This window comes from Salvelinus alpinus, chromosome 14 (assembly GCF_045679555.1).
Source record: "Salvelinus alpinus chromosome 14, SLU_Salpinus.1, whole genome shotgun sequence".
Taxonomy (NCBI): Eukaryota; Metazoa; Chordata; class Actinopteri; order Salmoniformes; family Salmonidae; genus Salvelinus; species Salvelinus alpinus.
In genome coordinates, this window is record NC_092099.1 from 40,364,705 (window position 1) to 40,387,015 (window position 22,311).

The 22,311-nt window shown below is 43.5% G+C and overlaps 1 protein-coding gene across 1 annotated transcript in view; it reads right to left on the reverse strand.

The window, feature by feature from the left end:
- LOC139538915 (low-density lipoprotein receptor-related protein 1B-like) overlaps positions 1–22,311 on the reverse strand; it is a 555,698-nt gene that overhangs the window by 178,785 nt on the left and 354,602 nt on the right. The window contains exons 30-31 of the mRNA XM_071341488.1: positions 20,816–20,910; positions 18,041–18,190 (exon numbers count right to left, since the gene is read on the reverse strand). Of these exons, the coding sequence (XP_071197589.1) occupies positions 18,041–18,190; positions 20,816–20,910 (245 nt within the window). The remainder of the gene's footprint in view (positions 1–18,040; positions 18,191–20,815; positions 20,911–22,311) is intronic.

Here is a 22,311-nt window from a genome sequence, read left to right on the forward strand (position 1 = left end):
TTTGGTAGCATTGCCTTTAAATTGTTTAACTTGTGTCAAACGTTTCGGGTAGCCTTCCACAAGCTTCCCACAATAAGTTGGGTGAATTTTTGGTCCGATCCTCCAAACAGAGCTGGTGTAACTGAGTCAGGTTTTTAGTCATTGTTCACTTGGAAGACCCATTTGTGACCAAGTTTTAACTTCCTGACTGATGTCTTGAGATGTTGCTTCAATATATCCACATAATTTTCCTACCTAATGATGCCATGTATTTTCTGAAGTGCACCAGTCCTTCCTGCAGCAAAGCACCCCCACAACATGATGCTGCCACCCCCGTGCTTCACGGTTGGGATGGTGTTCTTCGGCTTGCAAACGTCCCCCTTTTTCCTCCAAACATAACGATGGTCATTATGGCCAAACAGTTCTATTTTTTGTTTCATCAGACCAGAGGACATTTCTCCAAAAAGTACGATCTTTTTAATTTTTAATTTCACCTTTATTTAACCAGGTAAGCTAGTTGAGAAGAAGTTCTCATTTACAACTGCGACCTGGCCAAGATAAAGCAAAGCAGTGCGACACAGAAAGCCTATATACAGTGTGTGCAAATGGCGTGGAGAGGTAATGCAATAAATAGGCCATAGTAGCGAAATAATTACAATTTAGCAAATTAACACTGGGGTGCTAGATGAGCAGATGATGATGTGCAAGTAGAAATACTGGTGTCTAGAGTGTCACCTCCTTTGAAGAGTGTGATGACCGCGGCAGCTTTCCAATCTTTAGGGATCTCGGACAATATGAAAGAGAGGTTGAACAGACTGGTAGTAGGGGTTGCAACAATGGATAATTTTAGAAAGAGAGGGTCCAGATTGTTTAGCCCAGCTGATTTGTACGGTCCAAGTTTTGCAGCTCTTTCAGAACATCTACTATCTGGATATGGGTGAAGGAGAAGCTGGGGAGGCTTGGGCAAGTAGCTGTGGGGGGTGCAGAGCTGTTGGCCAGGGTTGGGGTAGCCAGGAGGAAAGCATGGCCAGCCGTAGAGAAATGCTTATTGAAATTCTCGATTATCGTGGATTTATCGGTGGTGACAGTGTTACCTAGCCTCAGTGCAGTGGGCAGCTGGTAGGAAGTGCACTTATTACCGTGTCCCAAAACCTTTTGGAGTTAGAGCTACAGGATGCAAATTTCTGTTTGAAAAAGCTTGCCTTTGCTTTCCTAACTGACTGCGTGTATTGGTTCCTGACTGCCCTGAAAAGTTTCATATCGCGGGGACTATTCGATGCTAGTGCAGTCCGCCACAGGATGTTTTTGTGCTGGTCGAGGGCAGTCAGGTCTGGAGTGAACCAAGGGCTATATCTGTTCTTAGTTCTACATTTTTTGAAAGGGGCATGCTTATTTAAGATGCTAAGGAAATTACTTTTAAAGAACGACCAGGCATCCTCAACTGACGGGATGAGGTCAATATCCTTCCACGATACCCGGGCCAGGTAGATTAGAAAGGCCTGCTCGCAGAGGTGTTTTAGGGAGCGTTTGACAATGATGAGGGGTGGTCGTTTGACCGCGGACCTATAGCGGATGCAGGCAATGAGGCAGTGATCGCTGAGATCCTGATTGAAAACAGCAGAGGTGTATTTGGAGGGGAAGTTGGTCAGGATAATATCTATGAGGCTGCCCATGTTTACGGATTTAGGGTTGTACCTGGTGGGTTCCTTGATAATTTGTTTGAGATTGAGGGCATCTATCTTAGATTGTAGGACTGCCGGGGTGTTAAGCATATCCCAGTTTAGGTCACCTAACAGAACGAACTCTGAAGATAGATGGGGGGCAATCAATTCACATATGGTGTCCAGTGCACAGCTGGGAGCTGAGGGGGGTCTATAACTTTGTCCCCATGTGCAGTTGCAAACTGTAGTCTGGTCTATTTATGGCGGTTTTAGAGCAATGGCATCTTCCTTGCTGAGTGGCCTTTCAGGTTATGTCGATAAAGGACTTGTTTTACTGTGGATATAGATACTTTTGTATCTGTTTCCTCCAGCAAAATCACAAGGTCCTTTGCTGTTGTTCTGGGATTAATTTGCACTTTTCGCACCAAAGTACATTCATCTCTAGGAGACAGAACGCGTCTCCTTCCTGAGTGGTATAACGGCTGCGTGGGCCCATGGTGTTTATACTTGCGTACTATTGTTTGTACAGATGAACGTGGTTCCTTCAGGTGTTTGGAAATTGCTCCCAAAGATGAACCAGACTTGTGGAGGTCTACAATTTTATTTCCTGAGGTCTTGGCTGATTTCCTTTGATTTTCCCACGATGTCAAGCAAAGAGGCACTTAGTTTGAAGGTAGGCCTGGAAATACATCCACAGGCACACCTCCAATTGACTCAAATTATGTCAATTAGCCTATCAGAAGCTTCTAAAGCCATGACATCATTTTCTGGTATTTTCCAAACTGTTTAAAGGCACAGTCAACTTAGTGTATGTAAACTTCTGACCCACTGATACAGTGAATTATAAGTGACATAATCTGTCTGTAAACAATTGTTTGAAAAATTACTTGTGTCATGCACAAAGTAGATGTCCTAACCGACTTGCCAAAACCATAGTTTGTAAACTTCTCTAGGACAGGTGGGACGGTAGCGTCCCACTTGGCAAAAATCCAGAAAAAATGTAGCGCGCCAAATTCAAATATATTACTATAAAAATCAATCTTTCATGAAATCACACATGAAAGATACCAAATTAAAGCTACACATGTTGTGAATATAGACAACATGTCTGATTTCAAAAAGGATTTATGGGGAAAGCACACCAAACAATTATGTTAGCTCAGTACATAGCCACAGAAAACACAGCCATTTTCCCAGATAAAGATAGTAGTAACAAAAACCAGAAATAGAGATAAAATGTATCACTAACCTTTGAACATCTTCATCAGATGACACTCATATGATATCATCTTACACAATACATATATTTTTTGTTCGATAATGTGCATATTTATATCCACAAATCTCGGTTTACATTTATCCGGAGAGCCACGTCAAATAACAGAAATCCTCATCATAAACTTTGATGAAAGATACATGTTTTACATATAATTAAAGATACACTTGTTCCTAATGCAACAGCTGTGTCAGATTTTAAAAAAACTTTACGGTAAAAGCACACCATGCAATAATCTGAGACGGCGCTCAGATGTAACAACATTTCTCCGCCATGTTGGAGTCAACAGAAATACGAAATTACATCATAAATATTCCCTTACCTTTGATTATCTTCATCAGAATGCAGTGCCAGGAATCCTAGTTCCACAATAAATCATTGTTTTGTTCGATAATGTCCATTACTTATGTCCAATTAGCTAATTTTGCTACCATGTGTAGTACACGTGTCCAGATGCAGGCAAATGTCGGACGAAAACTTCAAAAAGTTATATTCCAGGTCGAATAAACTGGTCAAACTTAGTAGAGAATCAATCTTCAGGATGTTGTTATCATTTATATCCAATAAGGTTCCAACCGGAGAATTATTTTCAGTCTCTATAAGTAATGGAACCCAAGACGATATAATGAGGAAAGCACATGACCAAGAACTGGCAATCTGCCAGACCACTGACTCATTCCCCTCCCATCCGGTCCCACAACACAGTATAAGCTTCATTCCACTTTCTACTGACTGTTGACATCTAGTGGACGGCGTATGAAGTGCAAACAGATCCATATATTACAGGGAATTGAATAGGCGAGCGATGACTTTAACAACGACCACTCTCAGAATTTTCACTTCCGGTTTGGATTTTTTCTCAGGTTTTTGCCTGCAATATTTATTTATTTTATTTTTTTATTTCACCTTTATTTAACCAGGTAGGCTAGTTGAGAACAAGTTCTCATTTGCAACTGCGACCTGGCCAAGATAAAGCATAGCAGTGTGAACAGACAACACAGAGTTACACATGGAGTAAACAATAAACAAGTCAATAACATGGTAGAAAAAAAAAAGAGAATCTATATACAATGTGTGCAAAAGGCATGAGGTAGGCAATAAATCGAATAATTACAATTGAGCAGATTAACACTGGAGTGATAAATCATCAGATGATCATGTGCAAGAAGAGATACTGGTGTGCAAAAGAGCAGAAAAGTAAATAAATAAAAGCAGTATGGGGGGTGAGGTAGGTAAATTGGGTGGGTAGTTTACAGATGGACTATGTACAGCTGCAGCGATCGGTTAGCTGCTCGGATAGCAGATTTTTAAAGTTGTTGAGGGAGATAAAAGTCTCCAACTTCAGAGATTTTTGCAATTCGTTCCAGTCGCAGGCAGCAGAGAACTGGAAGGAAAGGCGTCCAAATGAGGTTTTGGCTTTAGGGATGATCAGTGAGATACACCTGCTGGAGCGCGTGTTGCGGGTGGGTGTAGCCATCGTGACCAGTGAACTGAGATAAGGCGGCACTTTACCTAGCATAGCCTTGTAGATGACCTGGAGCCAGTGGGTCTGACGACGAACATGTAGCGAGGGCCAGCCGACTAGGGCATACAGGTCGCAGTGGTGGGTCGTATAAGGTGCTTTAGTAACAAAACGAATGGCACTGTGATAAACTGCATCCAGTTTGCTGAGTAGAGTATTGGAAGCTATTTTGTAGATGACATCGCCGAAGTCGAGGATCGGTAGGATAGTCAGTTTTACTAGGGTAAGTTTGGCGGCGTGAGTGAAGGAGGCTTTGTTGCGGAATAGAAAGCCGATTCTTGCTTTGATTTTGGATTGGAGATGTTTGATATGAGTCTGGAAGGAGAGTTTGCAGTCTAGCCAGACACCTAGGTACTTATAGATGTCCACATATTCTAGGTCGGAACCGTCCAGGGTGGTGATGCTAGTCGGGCGTGCGGGTGCAGGCAGCGAACGGTTGAAAAGCATGCATTTGGTTTTACTAGCGTTTAAGAGCAGTTGGAGGCCACGGAAGGAGTGTTGTATGGCATTGAAGCTCGTTTGGAGGTTAGATAGTACAGTGTCCAAGGAAGGGCCGGAAGTATATAGAATGGTGTCGTCTGCGTAGAGGTGGATCAGGGAATCGCCCGCAGCAAGAGCAACATCATTGATGTATACAGAGAAAAGAGTCGGCCCGAGAATTGAACCCTGTGGTACCCCCATAGAGACTGCCAGAGGACCGGACAACATGCCCTCCGATTTGACACACTGAACTCTGTCTGCAAAGTAGTTGGTGAACCAGGCAAGGCAGTCATTAGAAAAACCGAGGCTACTGAGTCTGCCGATAAGAATATGGTGATTGACAGAGTCGAAAGCCTTGGCCAGGTCGATGAAGACGGCTGCACAGTAATGTCTTTTATCGATGGCGGTTATGATATCGTTTAGTACCTTGAGCGTGGCTGAGGTGCACCCATGACCGGCTCGGAAACCGGATTGCACAGCGGAGAAGGTACGGTGGGATTCGAGATGGTCAGTGATCTGTTTGTTGACTTGGCTTTCGAAGACCTTAGATAGGCAGGGCAGGATGGATATAGGTCTGTAGCAGTTTGGGTCCAGGGTGTCTCCCCCTTTGAAGAGGGGGATGACCGCGGCAGCTTTCCAATCCTTGGGGATCTCAGAAGATACGAAGGAGAGGTTGAACAGGCTGGTGATAGGGGGTGCGACAATGGCGGCGGACAGTTTCAGAAATAGGGGGTCCAGATTGTCAAGCCCAGCTGATTTGTATGGGTCCAGGTTTTCCAGCTCTTTCAGAACATCTGCTATCTGGATTTGGGTAAAGGAGAAGCTGGGGAGGCTTGGGCGAGTAGCAGCGGAGGGGGCGGGGCTGTTGGCCAAGGTTGGAGTCGCCAGGAGGAAGGCATGGCCAGCCATTGAGAAATGCTTGTTGAAGTCTTCGATTATCACGGATTTATCGGTGGTGACCGTGTTACCTAGCCTCAGTGCAGTGGGCAGCTGGGAGGAGGTGCTCTTGTTCTCCATGGACTTTACAGTATCCCAGAACTTTTTGGAGTTAGAGCTACAGGATGCAAATTTCTGCTTGAAAAAGCTGGCCTTTGCTTTCCTGACTGACTGCGTGTATTGGTTCCTGACTTCCCTGAACAGTTGCATATCGCGGGGGCTCTTCGATGCTATTGCAGTTCGCCACAGGATGTTTTTGTGCTGGTCGAGGGCAGTCAGGTCTGGAGTGAACCAAGGGCTATATCTGTTCTTGGTTCTGCATTTTTTGAACGGAGCATGCTTGTCTAATATGGTGAGGAAGTAACATTTAAAGAATGACCAGGCATCCTCAACTGACGGGATGAGGTCAATATCCTTCCAGGGTACCCGGGCCAGGTCGATTAGAAAGGCCTGCTCGCAGAAGTGTTTTAGGGAGCGTTTGACAGTGATGAGGGGTGGTCGTTTGACCGCGGACCCGTGGCGGATACAGGCAATGAGGCAGTGATCACTGAGATCTTGATTGAAGACAGCAGAGGTGTATTTGGAGGGCAGGTTGGTCAGGATAATGTCTATTAGGGTGCCCATGTTTACGGATTTAGGGTTGTACCTGGTGGGTTCCTTGATGATTTGTGTGAGATTGAGGGCATCAAGCTTGGATTGTAGGACTGCCGGGGTGTTAAGCATATCCCAGTTTAGGTCACCTAACAGAACAAACTCTGAAGCTAGATGGGGAGCGATCAATTCACAGATGGTGTCCAGGGCACAGCTGGGAGCTGAGGGGGGTCGGTAGCAGGCGGCAACAGTGAGAGACTTATTTCTGGAGAGATTAATTTTTAAAATTAGAAGTTCGAACTGTTTGGGCATAGACCTGGAAAGTATGACAGAACTTTGCAGGCTATCTCTGCAGTAGATTGCAACTCCTCCCCCTTTGGCAGTTCTATCTTGACGGAAAGTGTTATAGTTGGGTATGGAAATCTCAGAATTTTTGGTGGCCTTCCTAAGCCAGGATTCGGACACGGCAAGGACATCAGGGTTGGCAGAGTGTGCTAAAGCGGTGAGTAAGGCAAACTTAGGGAGGAGGCTTCTGATGTTGACATGCATGAGGCCAAGGCTTTTTCGATCACAGAAGTCAACAAATGAGGGTGACTGGGGACATGCAGGGCCTGGGTTTACCTCCACATCACCCGAGGAACAGAGGAGTAGTAGGATGAGGGTGCGGCTAAAGGCTATCAAAACTGGTCGCCTAGAGCGTTGGGGACAAAGAATAAAAGGAGCAGATTTATGGGCGTGGTAGAATAGATTCTGGGCATAATGTGCAGACAGGGGTATGGTGGGGCGTGGGTACAGCGGAGGCAAGCCCAGGCACTGGGTGATGATAAGAGAGGTTGTATCTCTGGACATGCTGGTCTCAATGGGTGAGGTCACCGCATGTGTGGGGGGTGGGACAAAGGAGGTATCGGAGGTACGGAGAGTGGAACTACGGGGTCCATTGCAAACCAAAACAATGATAACTAGCCTGAACAACAGTATGCAAGGCATATTGATATTTGAGGGAGACATACAATAAGGCATAAAGTGATTGCAGGTCTTGATTGGGAGAGCTAGCTAAAACAACAGGTGAGATAACAGCAGCTAGTCAGTTAACACAGCAGCAGCAGGTAAAAATGGCGACGGCTAGGCAGAGAGGGTCGGATTAACTACACACAGATCCTGAGTTAAAGCACAGAGCCGACAGATAAAACACAAATAAACGGAATGGAGTACCGTGAATTAATGGACAGTCAAGCAAGCATCAGCTATGTAGCCAAGTGATCATAGTGTCCAGGGGGCAGCCGTAGATGGAGCAGTGAGGCCTCCACTAAGCTAGCCCGCGGCGTAAGATTGTTCGATAGACCTGTTCAGATAGCAGCCGATATGCTCAAGACAGCTAACGATTAGCGGGCCGCAGTTAGCATATGGGCGTTCAGGTTACGTCGCGATGGAGGGGCCAGTTGAATAACTCCCTCGGGCAGATAACGTCGGTATCCCAGTCGTGAAGGCCCGGTGGGGCTCCGCATCGGCAGTAAAACGGGTCCGGATAGGTGATTGTAGCCCAGGAGTGGCTGATGGAACTCTTCAGCTGGCTAGCTCCGGGATAATTGGTGTTTGCTCCGGAATTGATGTTAGCCAATAGTCACTCGGATAGCAGCTAGTTAGCTGCAAGATCCAGGTGTAAATGTCCAGAGCTTGCGGTAAAAATCCGGGGATATGGAGAGAAAATAGGTCTGGTATGCTCTGGTCTGAGTCGCGTTGTACAAAACTGGCAATAGTTTTCCGAGCTAAAGGATAGCTGATAAGCGCTAGCTGTGGTTAGCTGAACTACTCACGTTAGCTTGTGAGCTGGCTTACTTCTGGCTAGATGAATAACTCCCTCGGGCAGATAACGTCGGTATCCCAGTCGTGAAGGCCCGGTGGGGCTCCGCATCGGCAGTAAAACGGGTCCGGATAGGTGATTGTAGCCCAGGAGTGGCTGATGGAACTCTTCAGCTGGCTAGCTCCGGGATAATTGGTGTTTGCTCCGGAATTGATGTTAGCCAATAGTCACTCGGATAGCAGCTAGTTAGCTGCAAGATCCAGGTGTAAATGTCCAGAGCTTGCGGTAAAAATCCGGGGATATGGAGAGAAAATAGGTCTGGTATGCTCTGGTCTGAGTCGCGTTGTACAAAACTGGCAATAGTTTTCCGAGCTAAAGGATAGCTGATAAGCGCTAGCTGTGGTTAGCTGAACTACTCACGTTAGCTTGTGAGCTGGCTAACTTCTGGCTAGCTTCTGTTGTAGATTTCGGATACGAGGTGAATAATACCTTTGAGGAGAAAAAAAAAACAGATCCGCCCCACATTTGGTGAGGTAGGTTGCAGGAGAGTGTTTTGAAGTTGAGTTTTTAAGAAGAAAAAAAATATATATAAAAAGAAATGCGAAGAAAAATATATAAAAAATATATACACGGGACAGGACGAGGACAAAGGACATCTGACTGCTACGCCATCTTGGATTCCAATTCCAATATGAGTTCTGTTATACTCACAGACATCATTCAAACAGTTTTAGAAACTTCAGAGTGTTTTCTATCCAATAGTAATAATAATATGCATATATTAGCATGTGGGACAGAGTAGGAGGCAGTTCACTATCGGCACGAAATTCATCCAAAAGTGAAAATGCTTCCCCCTATACCAAAAAAAGTTAACAAGAAATTTGTGGAGTGGTTGAAAACGTGTTTTAGTGACTCCAACCTAAGTGTATGTCAACTTCGGACTTCAACTGTACCTAGAGAGTTTTCATCTGTATTTTTCATAGCTGTCTACAGACCACCACAGACCGATGTTTGCACTAAACCCGCACTCAATGAACTGTATTCCACCATAAGCAAACAGGATGAGCAAACGCTCATAGTTGCCGGGGACTTTAATGCAGGAAAACTTAAATCAGTTTGACCTAATTTCTATCAGCATGTTAACTTAGGGCTTTGCCCCTTTTTTCTACACTTTCTTTCTGAATGACGTGCCAAAAGTAAACTGCCTGTAGCTCAGGCCCTGAAGCCAGGATATGCATATAATTGGTACCATTGGAAATAAAACACTTTGAAGTTTGTAGAAATGTTAAAATAATGCAGGTGAATATAACACAATAGATATGGTAGGAGAAAATCCAAAGAAAAACCAACCTGATTTTTTTTTGTTGAGAGACCATCCTCTTAGAAATGCAAGAGTAAGGTCATATTGAAACTTAGCTACCTGGATGCAATTCCCATGGCTTCCACAAGGTATCAGAAGGCTATGTTCAAGGTTTCAGGCTTGTAACTTCAAAAACGAATAAGAAATATACGTTTTAGCAGAAGGACACAGTCTTGGAAATTCTTGTTTGCGCGCCCCAATTACACACCTGCTAAAACCGGTTTCCTATTGAACATACTTTGTTCCATAAGAAATATTATAGTTTGATTACATTTTAGGGTATCTGAATAGTAAATAGAAATGTATTTTGAGTTGTTGAAACAAAGTTTAGGGGTAGATTTTTGGATTCCTTTTTCTGCATGTTGAATGAGTGGATTACTCAACTCGATGGTGCCAACTAAATTGACTTTTTGGGATATAAAGAAGGATTTTATCTAACAAAAAAACACTACATGTTATAGCTGGGACCCTTTGGATGACAAATCAGAGGAAGATTTTCAAAAAGTAAGTGAATATTTAATGGTTATTTGTGAATGTATGAAACCTGTGCCGGTGGAAAAATATTTTGATGTGGGGCGCCGACCTCAAACAATCTTATGGCATGTTTTCGCTGTTAAAGCTACTGTAAATCAGACAGTGGAGTTAGATTAACTTCTCTAAGTTAGGGGGCAGCATTCAGAATTTTGGATGAAATGCATGCCCAAATTAAACTGCCCAGAAGATATGATATGCATATAACTTGGATAGAAAACACTCGAAAGTTTCCAAAACTGTTAAAATAGTGTCTGTGAGTATAACAGAACTGATTTGGCAGGCGAAAACCTGAGAAAAATCCATTCAGGAAGTAGTTTTTTGTTGGTTTTGTAGTTTTCTATTCAATGCCATTACAGTATCCATTGACTTAGGACTCAAATTGCAGTTTCTATGCCTTCCACTAGATGTCAACAGTCTTTAGAAATTGTTTCAGGCTTGTATCCTGAAAAATGAGGAAGTAAGAGCAGTCTGAATGAGTGGACCCTAAAGTGTCACAGAGCTTTTTCATGCGCACGACCGAGAGAGCGCGTTTCTTGTTTACCTTTTAAATTGACAACGTTATTGTCCGGTTGAAATATTATAGATTATTTAGGCTAAAAACAACCTGAGGATTGAATATTAACATCGTTTGACATGTTCCTCTGAACTTTACGGATACAATTAGGATTTTTTCGTCTTCCTGTTTTGACTGTGTTTGAGCCTGTGGATTACTGAAGAAAACGCGCGAACAAAACTGAGGTTTTTGGATATAAAGAGACTTTCTCGAACAAAAGGAAAATTTATTGAGTAAATGAATGTCTGCTGAGTGCAACCATATGAAGATCATCAAAGGTAAGGGATTAATTTTGTCTCTATTTCTGACTTGTGTAACTGTTCTACTTGGCTGGTTACTGTTTGAAATGATTTGTCTAGTGGACTACGTTCTCAAATAATCGTAAGGTATGCTTTCGCCGTAAAGCATTTTTTAAATCTGACACCGTGGTTCGATTCACAAGAAGTTAATCTTTAAACCTATGTAAAATATGTTTTTGTTTTCTGAATTTTTATAATAGGTATTTCTGTATTTGAATTTGGCGGCCAGTAGTTTCACTGGCTGTTGAAGAGGTGGGACGCTACCGTCTCACGAACCCTAGAGAAGTTAACAATAATTTAAGCTTTCAGCCGATATAAGACACACTCCCTTAGAAGTGCAACCAGAGGGAAAAAACTCTAGACCACCTTCACTCCACACACAGAGATGAGTACAAAGCTCTCCCTTGCCCTCCATTTGGCAAATCTGACCATAATTATATCCTCCTGATTCCTGCTTACATGCAAAAATTAAAGTAGTAAACACCAGTGAGAAAGTGGTCAGATGAAGGAGATGCTAAACTACAGGACTGTTTTGCTAGCATAGAATGGAATACATTCCGGGTACTTCCGATGGCATTGAGGAGTACACCACATCAGTCACTGACTTCCTTAAGAAGTGCATCGATGACGTCATCCCCACAGTGACTTTACATACATACCCCAACCAGAAGCCATGGATTACAGAAAACATTCGCACTGAGCTAAAGAATAAAGCGGCAGCTTTCAAGGAGTGAGACTCTAACCCGGAAGCATATAAGAAATCCCGCTATGCACTCCGATGAACCATCAAAAAGGCAAAGCTTCAATACAGAACTAAGATCAAATACACCGGCTCCGACGCTTGTCGGATGTGGCAGGGCTAGCAAACTATTACAGACTATAAAGGGAAGCACAGCTGAGAGCTGCCCAGTGACACGAACCTACCAGGCAAGCTAAATACCTTCTGTGCTATCTTCGAGGCAAGTAACACTGAAACATGCATGAGAGCTCAAGCTGTTCCGGGCGACTGTCTGATCATGCTCTCCGCAGCCAACATTCACAAGGCCGCAGGGCCAGACGGATTACCAGAACGTGTACTCTGAGCATGCGCTGACCAACTGGCAAGAGTCTTCACTGACATTTTCAACCTCTCCCTGTCTGAGTTTGTAATACCAACATGTTTCAAGCAGACCACCATAGTCCCTGTGCCCAAGAACACTAAGGTAACCTGCCTAAATGACTACCGACCTGTAGCACTCACGTCTGTAGCCATGAAATGCTTTGAAATGCTGGTCATGGCTCACATCAACACCATTATCCCAGAAACCCTAGACCCACTCCTATTCGCATACCGCCCCAACAGATCCACAGATGATGCAATCTCTATTGCACTCCACACTGCCCTTCACACCTGGACAAAAAGGAACACCTATGTGAGAATGCTATTCATGGACTACAGCTCAGAGTTCAACACCATAGTGCCCTCAAAGCTCATCACTAAGTTAGGGACCCTGGGACTAAACACATCCCTCTGCAACTGGATTCTGGACTTCCTGATGGGCCGCCCCCAGGTGGTAAGGGTAGGTAACAACACATCTGTCATGCTGATCCTCAACATGGGGTCACCTCAGGGGTGCGTGCTCAGTCCCCCTCCAGTACTCCCTGTTCACTCATGACTGCAAGGCCAGGCACGACTCCAACACCATCATTAAGTTTGCCGATGACAACTGACAACGATGAGACAGCCTATAGGGAGGAGGTCAGAGACCTGACCGTGTGGTACAAGGACAACAACCTCTCCCTCAACGTGATCAAGACAAAGGAGATGATTGTGGACTACAGGAAAAGGAGGACCAAGCACGCCCCCACTCTCATCGACAGGGCTGTAGTGGAGCAGGTTGAGAGCTTCATGTTCCTTGGCGTCCACATCACCAACAAACTATTGTGGTCCAAACACACCAAGAGAGTCGTGAAAAGGGCACGACAAAACCTATTCCCCTCAGGAGACTGAAAGGATTTGGCATGTGTCCTCATATCCTCAAAGGGTTTTACAGCTGCACCATCGAGAGCATCCTGTCGGGTTGCATCACTGCCTGGTATGGCAACTACTTGGCCTCCGACTGCAAGGCGCTACAGACGGTAGTGCATACGGCCCAGTACATCACCGGGGCCAAGCTGCCTGCCATCCAGGACCTCAATACCAGGTGGTGTCAGAGGAAGGCCCTAAAAATTGTCAAAGACTCCAGCCACCCTAGTCATAGACTGTTCTCTCTGCTACCGCACGGCAAGCGGTACCAGAGCACCAAGTGTAGGTCCAAGAGACTTCTAATCAGCTTCTACCCTCAAGCCATAAGACTCTAGAAACAACTAATTAAATGGCTACCCAGACTTTTTGCATTGCCCCCCCCCCCCCCCCCCCTTGTACGCTGCTGCTACTCTCTGTTATTATCTATGCATAGTCACTTTAACAACTCTACCTACATGTAAATATTACCTCAATTACCTTGACACCGGTGCCCCCGCACATTGACTCTCTACCAGTACCCCTTGTATATACTCATGCTATTGTTATTCACTGCTGCTCTAAATTATTTGTTATTCTTATCTCTTACTTTTTTTCATTTTTTTCTTAAAACTGCATTAACTTCTTATGGCTCCAGGGGCAGTATTGAGTAGCTTGGATGAAAGGTGCACAGAGGTGCCCATAGTAAACTGCCTGCTCCTCAGTCCCAGTTGCTAATATATGCATATTATTATTCATATTGGATAGAAAACACTCTGAAGTTTCTAAAACTGTTTGAATTATGTCTGTGAGTATAACATAACTCATATGGCAGGCAAAAACCTGAGAAGTACCACTTCCTGTTTGAATTGTTTCTGAGGTGGCAGATTTTCAACCATGCTCTCATTGAAATTACAGCGAGATATTGATGACGGCTTCCACTAGATGTCAACAGTCAATAGAACTTTGTCTGATGACTCTAATGTGAAAGGGGGCCGAAGGAGACAGGAATTAGTCACCACTGCCACAAGCTGACCATGCTTTCACATGCGCGTTCACATGAGGAGAACCTCCGTTCCACCGCTCATCTGAAGTCAATCTAATTCTCCGGTTGGAACGTTATTCAAGATGTATGTTAACAACATTCTAAAGATTGATTCAGTACATCGTTTGACATGTTTCTACTGACTGTTACGGAACTTTTGGACATTTCGTCACGTTATAGTGGACGTGCTTTGTGACTTTGGAATTGTTTACCAAACGCGCTAACCAAAGTAGCTAATTGGACATAAATAACGGACATTATCGAACAAATCAAGCATTTATTGTGGACCTGGGATTCCTAGGACTGCATTCTGATGAAGTTCATCAAAGGTAAGGAAACATTTATCATGTATTTTCTGGTTTCTGTTGACCCCAACATGGCGGCTAATTTGGCTATTATTCTGAGCTCCGTCTCATATTATTGCATGATTTGCTTTTTCCTTCAAGTTTTTTTAAAATCTGACACAGCGGTTGCATTAAGGAGAGGTATATCTATAATTCCATGTGTATAACTTGTATTATCATCTACATTTATGATGAGTATTTCTGTTGAAACGATGTGGCTATGCAAAATCACTTGATGTTTTTGCATAACTAGTGAATGTAAAGCGCCAATGTAAACTCAGATTTTTTGTTATAAATATGAACTTTATCAAACAAAACATGCATGTATTGTGTAACATGAAGTCCTATGAGTGTCATCTGATGAAGATAATCAAAGGTTAGTGATTAATTTTATCTCTATTTCTGCTTTTTCTGACTGCTATCTTTCGCTGGAAAAATGGCTGTGCTTATTGTGGTTTGGTGGTGACCTAACCTAATCGTTTGTAGTGCTTTCGCTGAAAAGCATATTTGAAATCGGACACTTTGGTGGGATTAACAACAAGATTACCTTTAAAATGATATAAGACACATGTACAGTATATCACAAAAGTGAGTACACCCCTCACATTTTTGTAAATATTTGAGTATATCTTTTCATGTGACTTCCAGTGACCAGTCAGTATGAGGGAGTGTGAGAGCGATGACACCAAATTTAACACACCTGCTCCCCATTCACACCTGAGACCTTGTAACACTAACGAGTCACATGACACCGGAGAGGGAAAATGGCTAATTGTGCCCAATTTGGACATTTTCACTTAGGGGTGTACTCACTTTTGTTGCCAGTGGTTTAGACATTAATGGCTGTGTGAGTTATTTTGAGGGACAGCAAATTTACACTGTTATACAAGCTGTACACTCACTACTTTACATTGTAGCAAAGTGTCATTTCTTCAGTGTTGCCACATGAAAAGATATACTCAAAAAAATGTGAGGGGTGTACTCACTTTTATGATATACTGTATGTTTGAGGAATTTTAATTATGAGATTTCTGTTGTTTGAATTTGGCGCCCTGCACTTTCACTGGCTGTTGTCATATCAGCCACAAGAAGTTAAGGGCTTGTAAGTAAGCATTTCACTCTAAGGTCTACTCTACACCTGTTGTATTCGGTGCATGTGACAAATAACGTTTGATTTGATGAGAGGTGGGGAGTGTGTTGTGTACCTCCAGGCAAGCTGATTTGTGAACTTCCATCGATATTGGTTTCATATTGGCTTAGATATGATGGTAGGGACATTTTTATTAACACTACACTTCAAGCAATGCCTATAATCTACTAAATGTTCCTTTTTTCTTTCAGATTTATCATGGCCTGGAGATCTTTATATGACATTGTGTGGTGTTGACTGTTTGTGTCTGTTCAGTTTGTTGGTTTTCATTTTCAGTTGAATAAAAAAAAATTATATCTGATTTGAAATTAGAACCAAATTGCTATAAAGTTGCAAGGAAAATGCATTCAAACACAATATTTGCAATTCAATGGACATCGGTTACACAAAGCTACTGTGTAAGCTACCTTTGTATTGCCAAAATGTTAGTCTGACCTGTGTCACTGTTCTAATCAGCAAGCTCATAACCTTCAGACCATGACATTTTTATGATAATGGCTGTTGTGAACTAAGAGTTACAAACACCTGGTTGAGGACTGTTTTACAAACATGTTTCGCACACGCACACGCACGCACACACACAAACACACACCCTTTCCAAAATCCAACATAAACACTTAGAATATAAAACCATTGCACAATTGTTCTCTTTCTTTGGCAGAATAGAAATATCCCAGTCAAAGCAATGAAAAGCATTACAACCAAACTGTGTGATAGATGGCTTGTTGTGAACACATCATTCCACTGATCTACTGGAAGTTTCTACTGCTTTGATATCAGGTCATTAATCTTTGTCACCTTGCATTTTGGTTCACATTTTGTGGAATGCGATAATGAAGTCTCCAACTCGGTCTCCATTTTAACTGCGAGAACATTTTACTTTACTGTACTTCCTCCGTAAAGTAAAACTCTAAAATGGTTGCCAACTTAAAAAGTGTTTTTAATATATGAAGTGAATGGATTGTCACGTTTGTTCCAACTTCCATACCTCCAGACTCTAAGCAGACACTATAAAGTAACGAAGCCAACTTCTATACTCGTTTCTTCACTTTCTGACAGCCTAATTGGGTATTTTTAAACTCACAGCGAGAGAGAGGCACACGTTTGTTCACGGAGGAACGAGGACTGCACTGCAATGCCTAAATACAGTACAGTGTATCAAAGGACAGTGAATTTTCCTCTGACAACGTTTCTGACCGACAACACCAAGTTTAAACAGCAACCTTCTGCCACTGCTTCTCATTACCACTCCTGGAAAACAGACATGTACCTTCATACAGCAAGAGGCTTCCTCCCAATTGTCCAGATTGGAACTGTTAGGAAGTGTAGTTCCAAAAAAAAATGGTATCCTGAATCCAAAATGGTGTATCGAATGTAATGCAATTAAGAAGCCAGATGCTTTGTGCTGAATTAAATGTCTTATGAGACACTGTGGTCTTACTTTCCCTTTCCATCTGGTCTTAAATCAATCCCATTAACATTCCCCTACTTGGATGTTTGGCATATGTTTTGTCATCCTCTGAGGCTAAACTTTACTTTCCTCTCTTCAATTTAAGTACTACCGTGCTGCTGACTAGTTGCCAGTGGAGGAAAAAGAATAGAGAATGATGACATTTTAATTTCTATTCCCACTATGTATAAATGTTTATTGAAAAATATGCATTCACAGATTCCAAACTCCTTTCAAACTTTTCAACTCAATGTAGACTGTGACTACACATAGCCTTTTGCATGAAAGTGTCATCAAGTTTTGGAATCAGTTCATTCATTCATGAGTCTTTTTATTATGTACGGTGTAATGGCACAACAAAACAAATGGTCTTGAGAAAGAAATGCCATCTTATTGAAAAGAAGGACCATGTTGGAGAAATATAATGTTTCAGCACATTTCCTTATGAAACAAACACACACACAAATCCAAGTGATGGATCCTCCAACATATTGCATCCAGCACTGATACCAAGCAACAACACTCCACAATGGCCATCCACATCCATTCTAATTACAAAACAGTCTATCATCAGTCAAGCTGCAGCTCCAACCAGTGTTTTAATTATCTAATGCCCAGACAATTTCACACAGAGTGAAGCAGAACTGTCAGTCAAAACATAGTATTGGTTAAATGGCTTTATCCAGGAGCCACTTAACTAGCAACACATACCACACCTAGGCCCTAATCCTCCCCACGTTCTCCCTTAATCAATGACATGGATCTGATGCACTGGCTGACATTTTCCACTACTCAAGCCTGATAAAGACCTTCAGGTCGAAACATTGCACAATACAACAGCGGGAGCCTTCATCAATGTGCAGGTATATATTCTTTATTTCCTGAGTTTATATTTTGTGTACCCAGCACCTGCAAGTCATTAATATATGCAATTTAGCGATACATTTATAAAGGGGTAGTCCCAGGAATCAAACCCACAACCCTAGCATTACAAGTGCCATGCTCTACCAACTGAGCTACAAAGGACCACCAGTCATTGGATGTGGGTACACTATGTTTGGAACTAGCCACTACTCACCCATAACGGCCAATGCTGAGGCTTTGGTTAGCTCCCTCTTCATGCTCTCCAGCACCTCCAGACCACTACCGTCCACATTGCACCTGTTGATAGTGCCATTACCAGAGCTGATCCAGTACAGCTTGTTGGCTGTATAGTCTATGGAGAGACCTGGGGAGAAGAATGACAGGGTTAATAATAGGTATTAAACCTTTATGTCACTATAAAATGAAAATCTGGTGAGTGGTGAAATATAGTGCATTTTATTTTTCAAGTCAGATGTATAATATGTGTGTTTCCTTGATTAGATAATTTTTTATTTAGTCACATACACAGGGTCGCAGATGTAGCCTACTTGGAGTGTACAGTGAAATACTTAAGCTCCAAGCTCCAACAATACAGGTGTGAATGAAACAATAATAATAAAACAATAAAACATACTGTACATATATACGGTACGTTTACAACTGTGACAAGGATACATACATACAGTATAATGATAATTGGGGTGTGGGCATGGTAATTGTCCGTAGGCTGCTGTTCAGCAGCCTGATGGTTTGGCTGTAGAATATATTGGCCAGTCTGTTAGTGCTAACCATGATGCTCCTGTACTGCCCGCGTCTGAGTGACGGAAGCGGGGATAACAGGCCGTGGCTCGGGTGGCTGAGGTTGATCTTCTTGCGACACCTGATGTTCTCGGTGTCCTGGAGGGCAGGCAGTGTGCACCCAATGGTGTGTTCGGCTGAGTGTACCACCCTCTATAGCGCCTTGTGGTCCGCAGCGGTGGAGTTGCCGTATCAAGCTGTGATGCAGCCCGACAGAATGCTCTCGATGGTACTCCTGTAGAACACAGTGAGGGCCCAATGAGAAATGACACATTTATTCAGCCTCCTGAAGTTGAAGAGTCACTGTCGTGCCTTCTTCCCCACTGTGTCCGTGTGGTTTGACCATTTCAGATGTGTTTTTAACCGTCTCCACGGTGGCTCCGTTGATGAGGATGTGGGCGTGCCCAGCCTGGTTCTTCCTAAAATCCACAATCAGCCCCTTTGTTTTGTTGACGTTGAGGGATATGTTGTTCACCTGGCACCACACCGTCAGAGTGCCAACCTCCTCCATGTAGGCCGTTTCGTGGTTGTTCGTAATCAGGCCTACTACTGTCATATCATCAGTGAACTTGATGATGGAGTTGTGAGGCCACACAGTCGTGGGTATGCAGGGAGTACAGGAGGGGACTGAGGACAAACCCTTATGAGGATCAGTGTGAAGGAGGTAATGTTGCCTACCATCACCACTTGGGGGCGGCCCGTCAGGAACTCCAGTACCCAGTTGCATAGTGATGAGTTCAGTCCCAGGACCGTGAGCATTGTGGTGAGCTTAGAGGGCACCATGGTATTGAAGGCCAAGCTGTAGTCGATGAATAGCATCCTCACATATGCATTCCTCTTGTCCAGGTGGGTGAGGGCAGCGTGCAGTACAGTGGTGATTGCATCGTCCGTGGATCTGTTGGGTGGTAGGCGAATTGGAGAGGGTTGAGTGTGTCGGGGAGGGAGGAAGTGAGGAGGTGATGTGATCTTTGACTTCACTTCATGATGACGGAAGTGAGTGCTACGGGTCAATAGTCATTCAGTTCAGTTACTTTCCCTTTCTTGGGCACGGAGATGATACTGTGAGGATGAGTGTGAGATTGTTGGAATACTTTTTGCGGCCTGGGATGTGACTCCATATGGGCCTTTATTTGTATCTATAAGATTGAGTGTTAATGTGGGTGTGCACTTGTGTCTGTGTTTGTGAGTGTGTGCATGCCTACTTGTTTGCGAGTGTGTGCGTGTGCGTGTGCGTGTGTGTTTGTGTGTGTGTGTGTGTGTGTGTGTGTGTGTGTGTGTGTGTGTGTGTGTGTGTGTGTGTGTGTGTGTGTGTGTGTGTGTGTGTGTGTGTGTGTGTGTGTGTGTGGTTGTTGGAATGATTCGTCGCGGCCTGCCTGGGATATCTCTATGACCTCCACTTGACATTATAAATAATTTGACCAATCTCCAGCGGACATGAACGGCACTATTGATGGTGGCAACTGGAGGCTATTTCAATTGTGTCTATGAACAGCTTTCTCTGTGTGTGTGTGGATTTATGGACGGCAGATTCACAGTCACAACACATCATTAATTTACTCCCATCCGCAGGTCCGGCCCATCATCATACATGATGTAATGTGATGTATATTGTGAACCATCAATTTATATTTCTGACAGGGCCCATCAAGTCAACCCGATTGAGACCCATCAAATACAATGATACTGTGTTTAACTGAGAAAGTGAAGACTTGACCTTGCAGGTCTACATATGCGGTGAGAACAGAACAGCTGCTTGATGCATGAACATGCAGATGCACCATTGTTCACTGAAGCTTGTATCATCTGAGTATACAAGCTTCAGGTTGAACAACTGTGTATGGCAGCAGATGATGTTTTCAGTTATTCAAGTGTAGCAAATTATTTAAATCCCAACCATTTGTAATTTTGCTTTATAAGAATAGAAGAAAAAACACATCAACCAGTGCTTATGATCAGGGGATATGCAGGTAGAAATATGTATGGTGTTAATTTTAGGCCTTTCGTTATCAGGACTAGGGAAGTCCTCAAATGTACACCCTACATTGGCCAAAGCAGTACTGCCAGGTTGTTGTACTGCTCCTGTGTATGACATTGGAATCTGTCCCATGATAAAGAATGTTGGAAACATAGTGTTGGAACATGCAGTAGTGTTCCACAGTCGAAACAAACAGAGCTATAATGTTCAACAGACCGACTGGATCCCGTTGGTTCTGGTGAAGGACCTTGCTGTTGCTCCCATCCATGTTGGCTATGTTTATCGTGTTGCCATCTGTCCAGTAGATTTTCCTAAAGTCAAAGAACATCAGAAGCCAACAGTTACACAGACATTACACATTACTTTACACATTACATGTTACTTTTTCCACACTTTATTGCGTTATAGCTTTATTCTAAAAAGTATTAAATGTTAGTTTTTTTCTCATCAATCTACACACAATACACCGTAATGACAATACAACTACAGTTATTGACCTTTTTGCAAATTTATAAAAAATAAATATATATATATATAAAATCACATGTACATAAGTATTCAGACCCTTTACTCAGTATTTTGTAGAAGCACTTTTAGCAGTGATTACAGCCTTCAGTCTTCTTGGGTACGACACTACAAGCTTGGCACACCTGTATTTGGGGAGTTTTTATCATTCTTCTCTGCAGATCCTCTCAAGCTCTGTCAGGTTGGATGGGGAGCGTTGCTGCACAGCTATTTTCAGGTCTCTCCAGAGATGTTTGATTGAGCTCTGGCTGGGCCACTCAAGGACAGTCATAGACTTGTCCCGAAGCCACTCCTGTGTTGTCTTTGTTATGTGATTAGGGACGTTGTCCTGTTGGAAGGTGAACCTTCGCCCCAGTCTGAGGTCCTGAGAGCTCTGGAGCAGGTTTTCATCAAGGATCTCTCTGTACTTTGCTCCGTTCATCTTTTCCCGGGCCTGACCAGTAACCCAGTCTCTGCCGCTGAAAACATCCCCACAGCATAATGCTGCCACCACAATGCTTCACTGTAGGGATGGTGGCAGGTTTCCTCCACTTGGTTTTCAGGCCAAAGAATACAATATTGGTTTCATCAGACCGGAGAATCTTGTTTCTAATGGTCTGAGAGTCCTTTAGGTGCCTTTTGGCAATCTCCAAGCGGACTGTCATGTGCCTTTTACTGAGGAGTGGCTTCCGTCTGGCCACTCTACCATAAAGGCCTGATTGGTGGAGTGCTGCAGAGATTGTTGTCCTTCTGGAAGGTTCTCCCATCTCCACAGAGGAACTCTGGAGCTCTGTCAGAGTGACCATCGAGTTCTTGGTCACATCCCTGACCAAGGCCCTTATCCCCCGATTGCTCAGTTTGGCCTAGCGGCCAGCTCTAGGAAGAGTCTTGGAGGTTCAAAACTTCTTCCATTTAAGAATGATGGAGGCCACTGTGTTCTTGGGGACATTCAATGCCCTTCTCCCCCGATTGCTCAGTTTGGCCCTTCTCCCCCGATTGCTCAGTTTGGCCTAGCGGCCAGCTCTAGGAAGAGTCTTTTTAGGTTCAAAACATTTTCCATTTAAGAATGATGGAGGCCACTGTGTTCTTGGGGACCTTCCTGTCTCGGAGCTCTATGGACAATTCCTTCAACCTTTTTACTTGGTTTTTGCTCTGCCATGCACTGTCAGCTGTGGAACCTTATATAGACAGGTGTGTGCCTTTCCAAA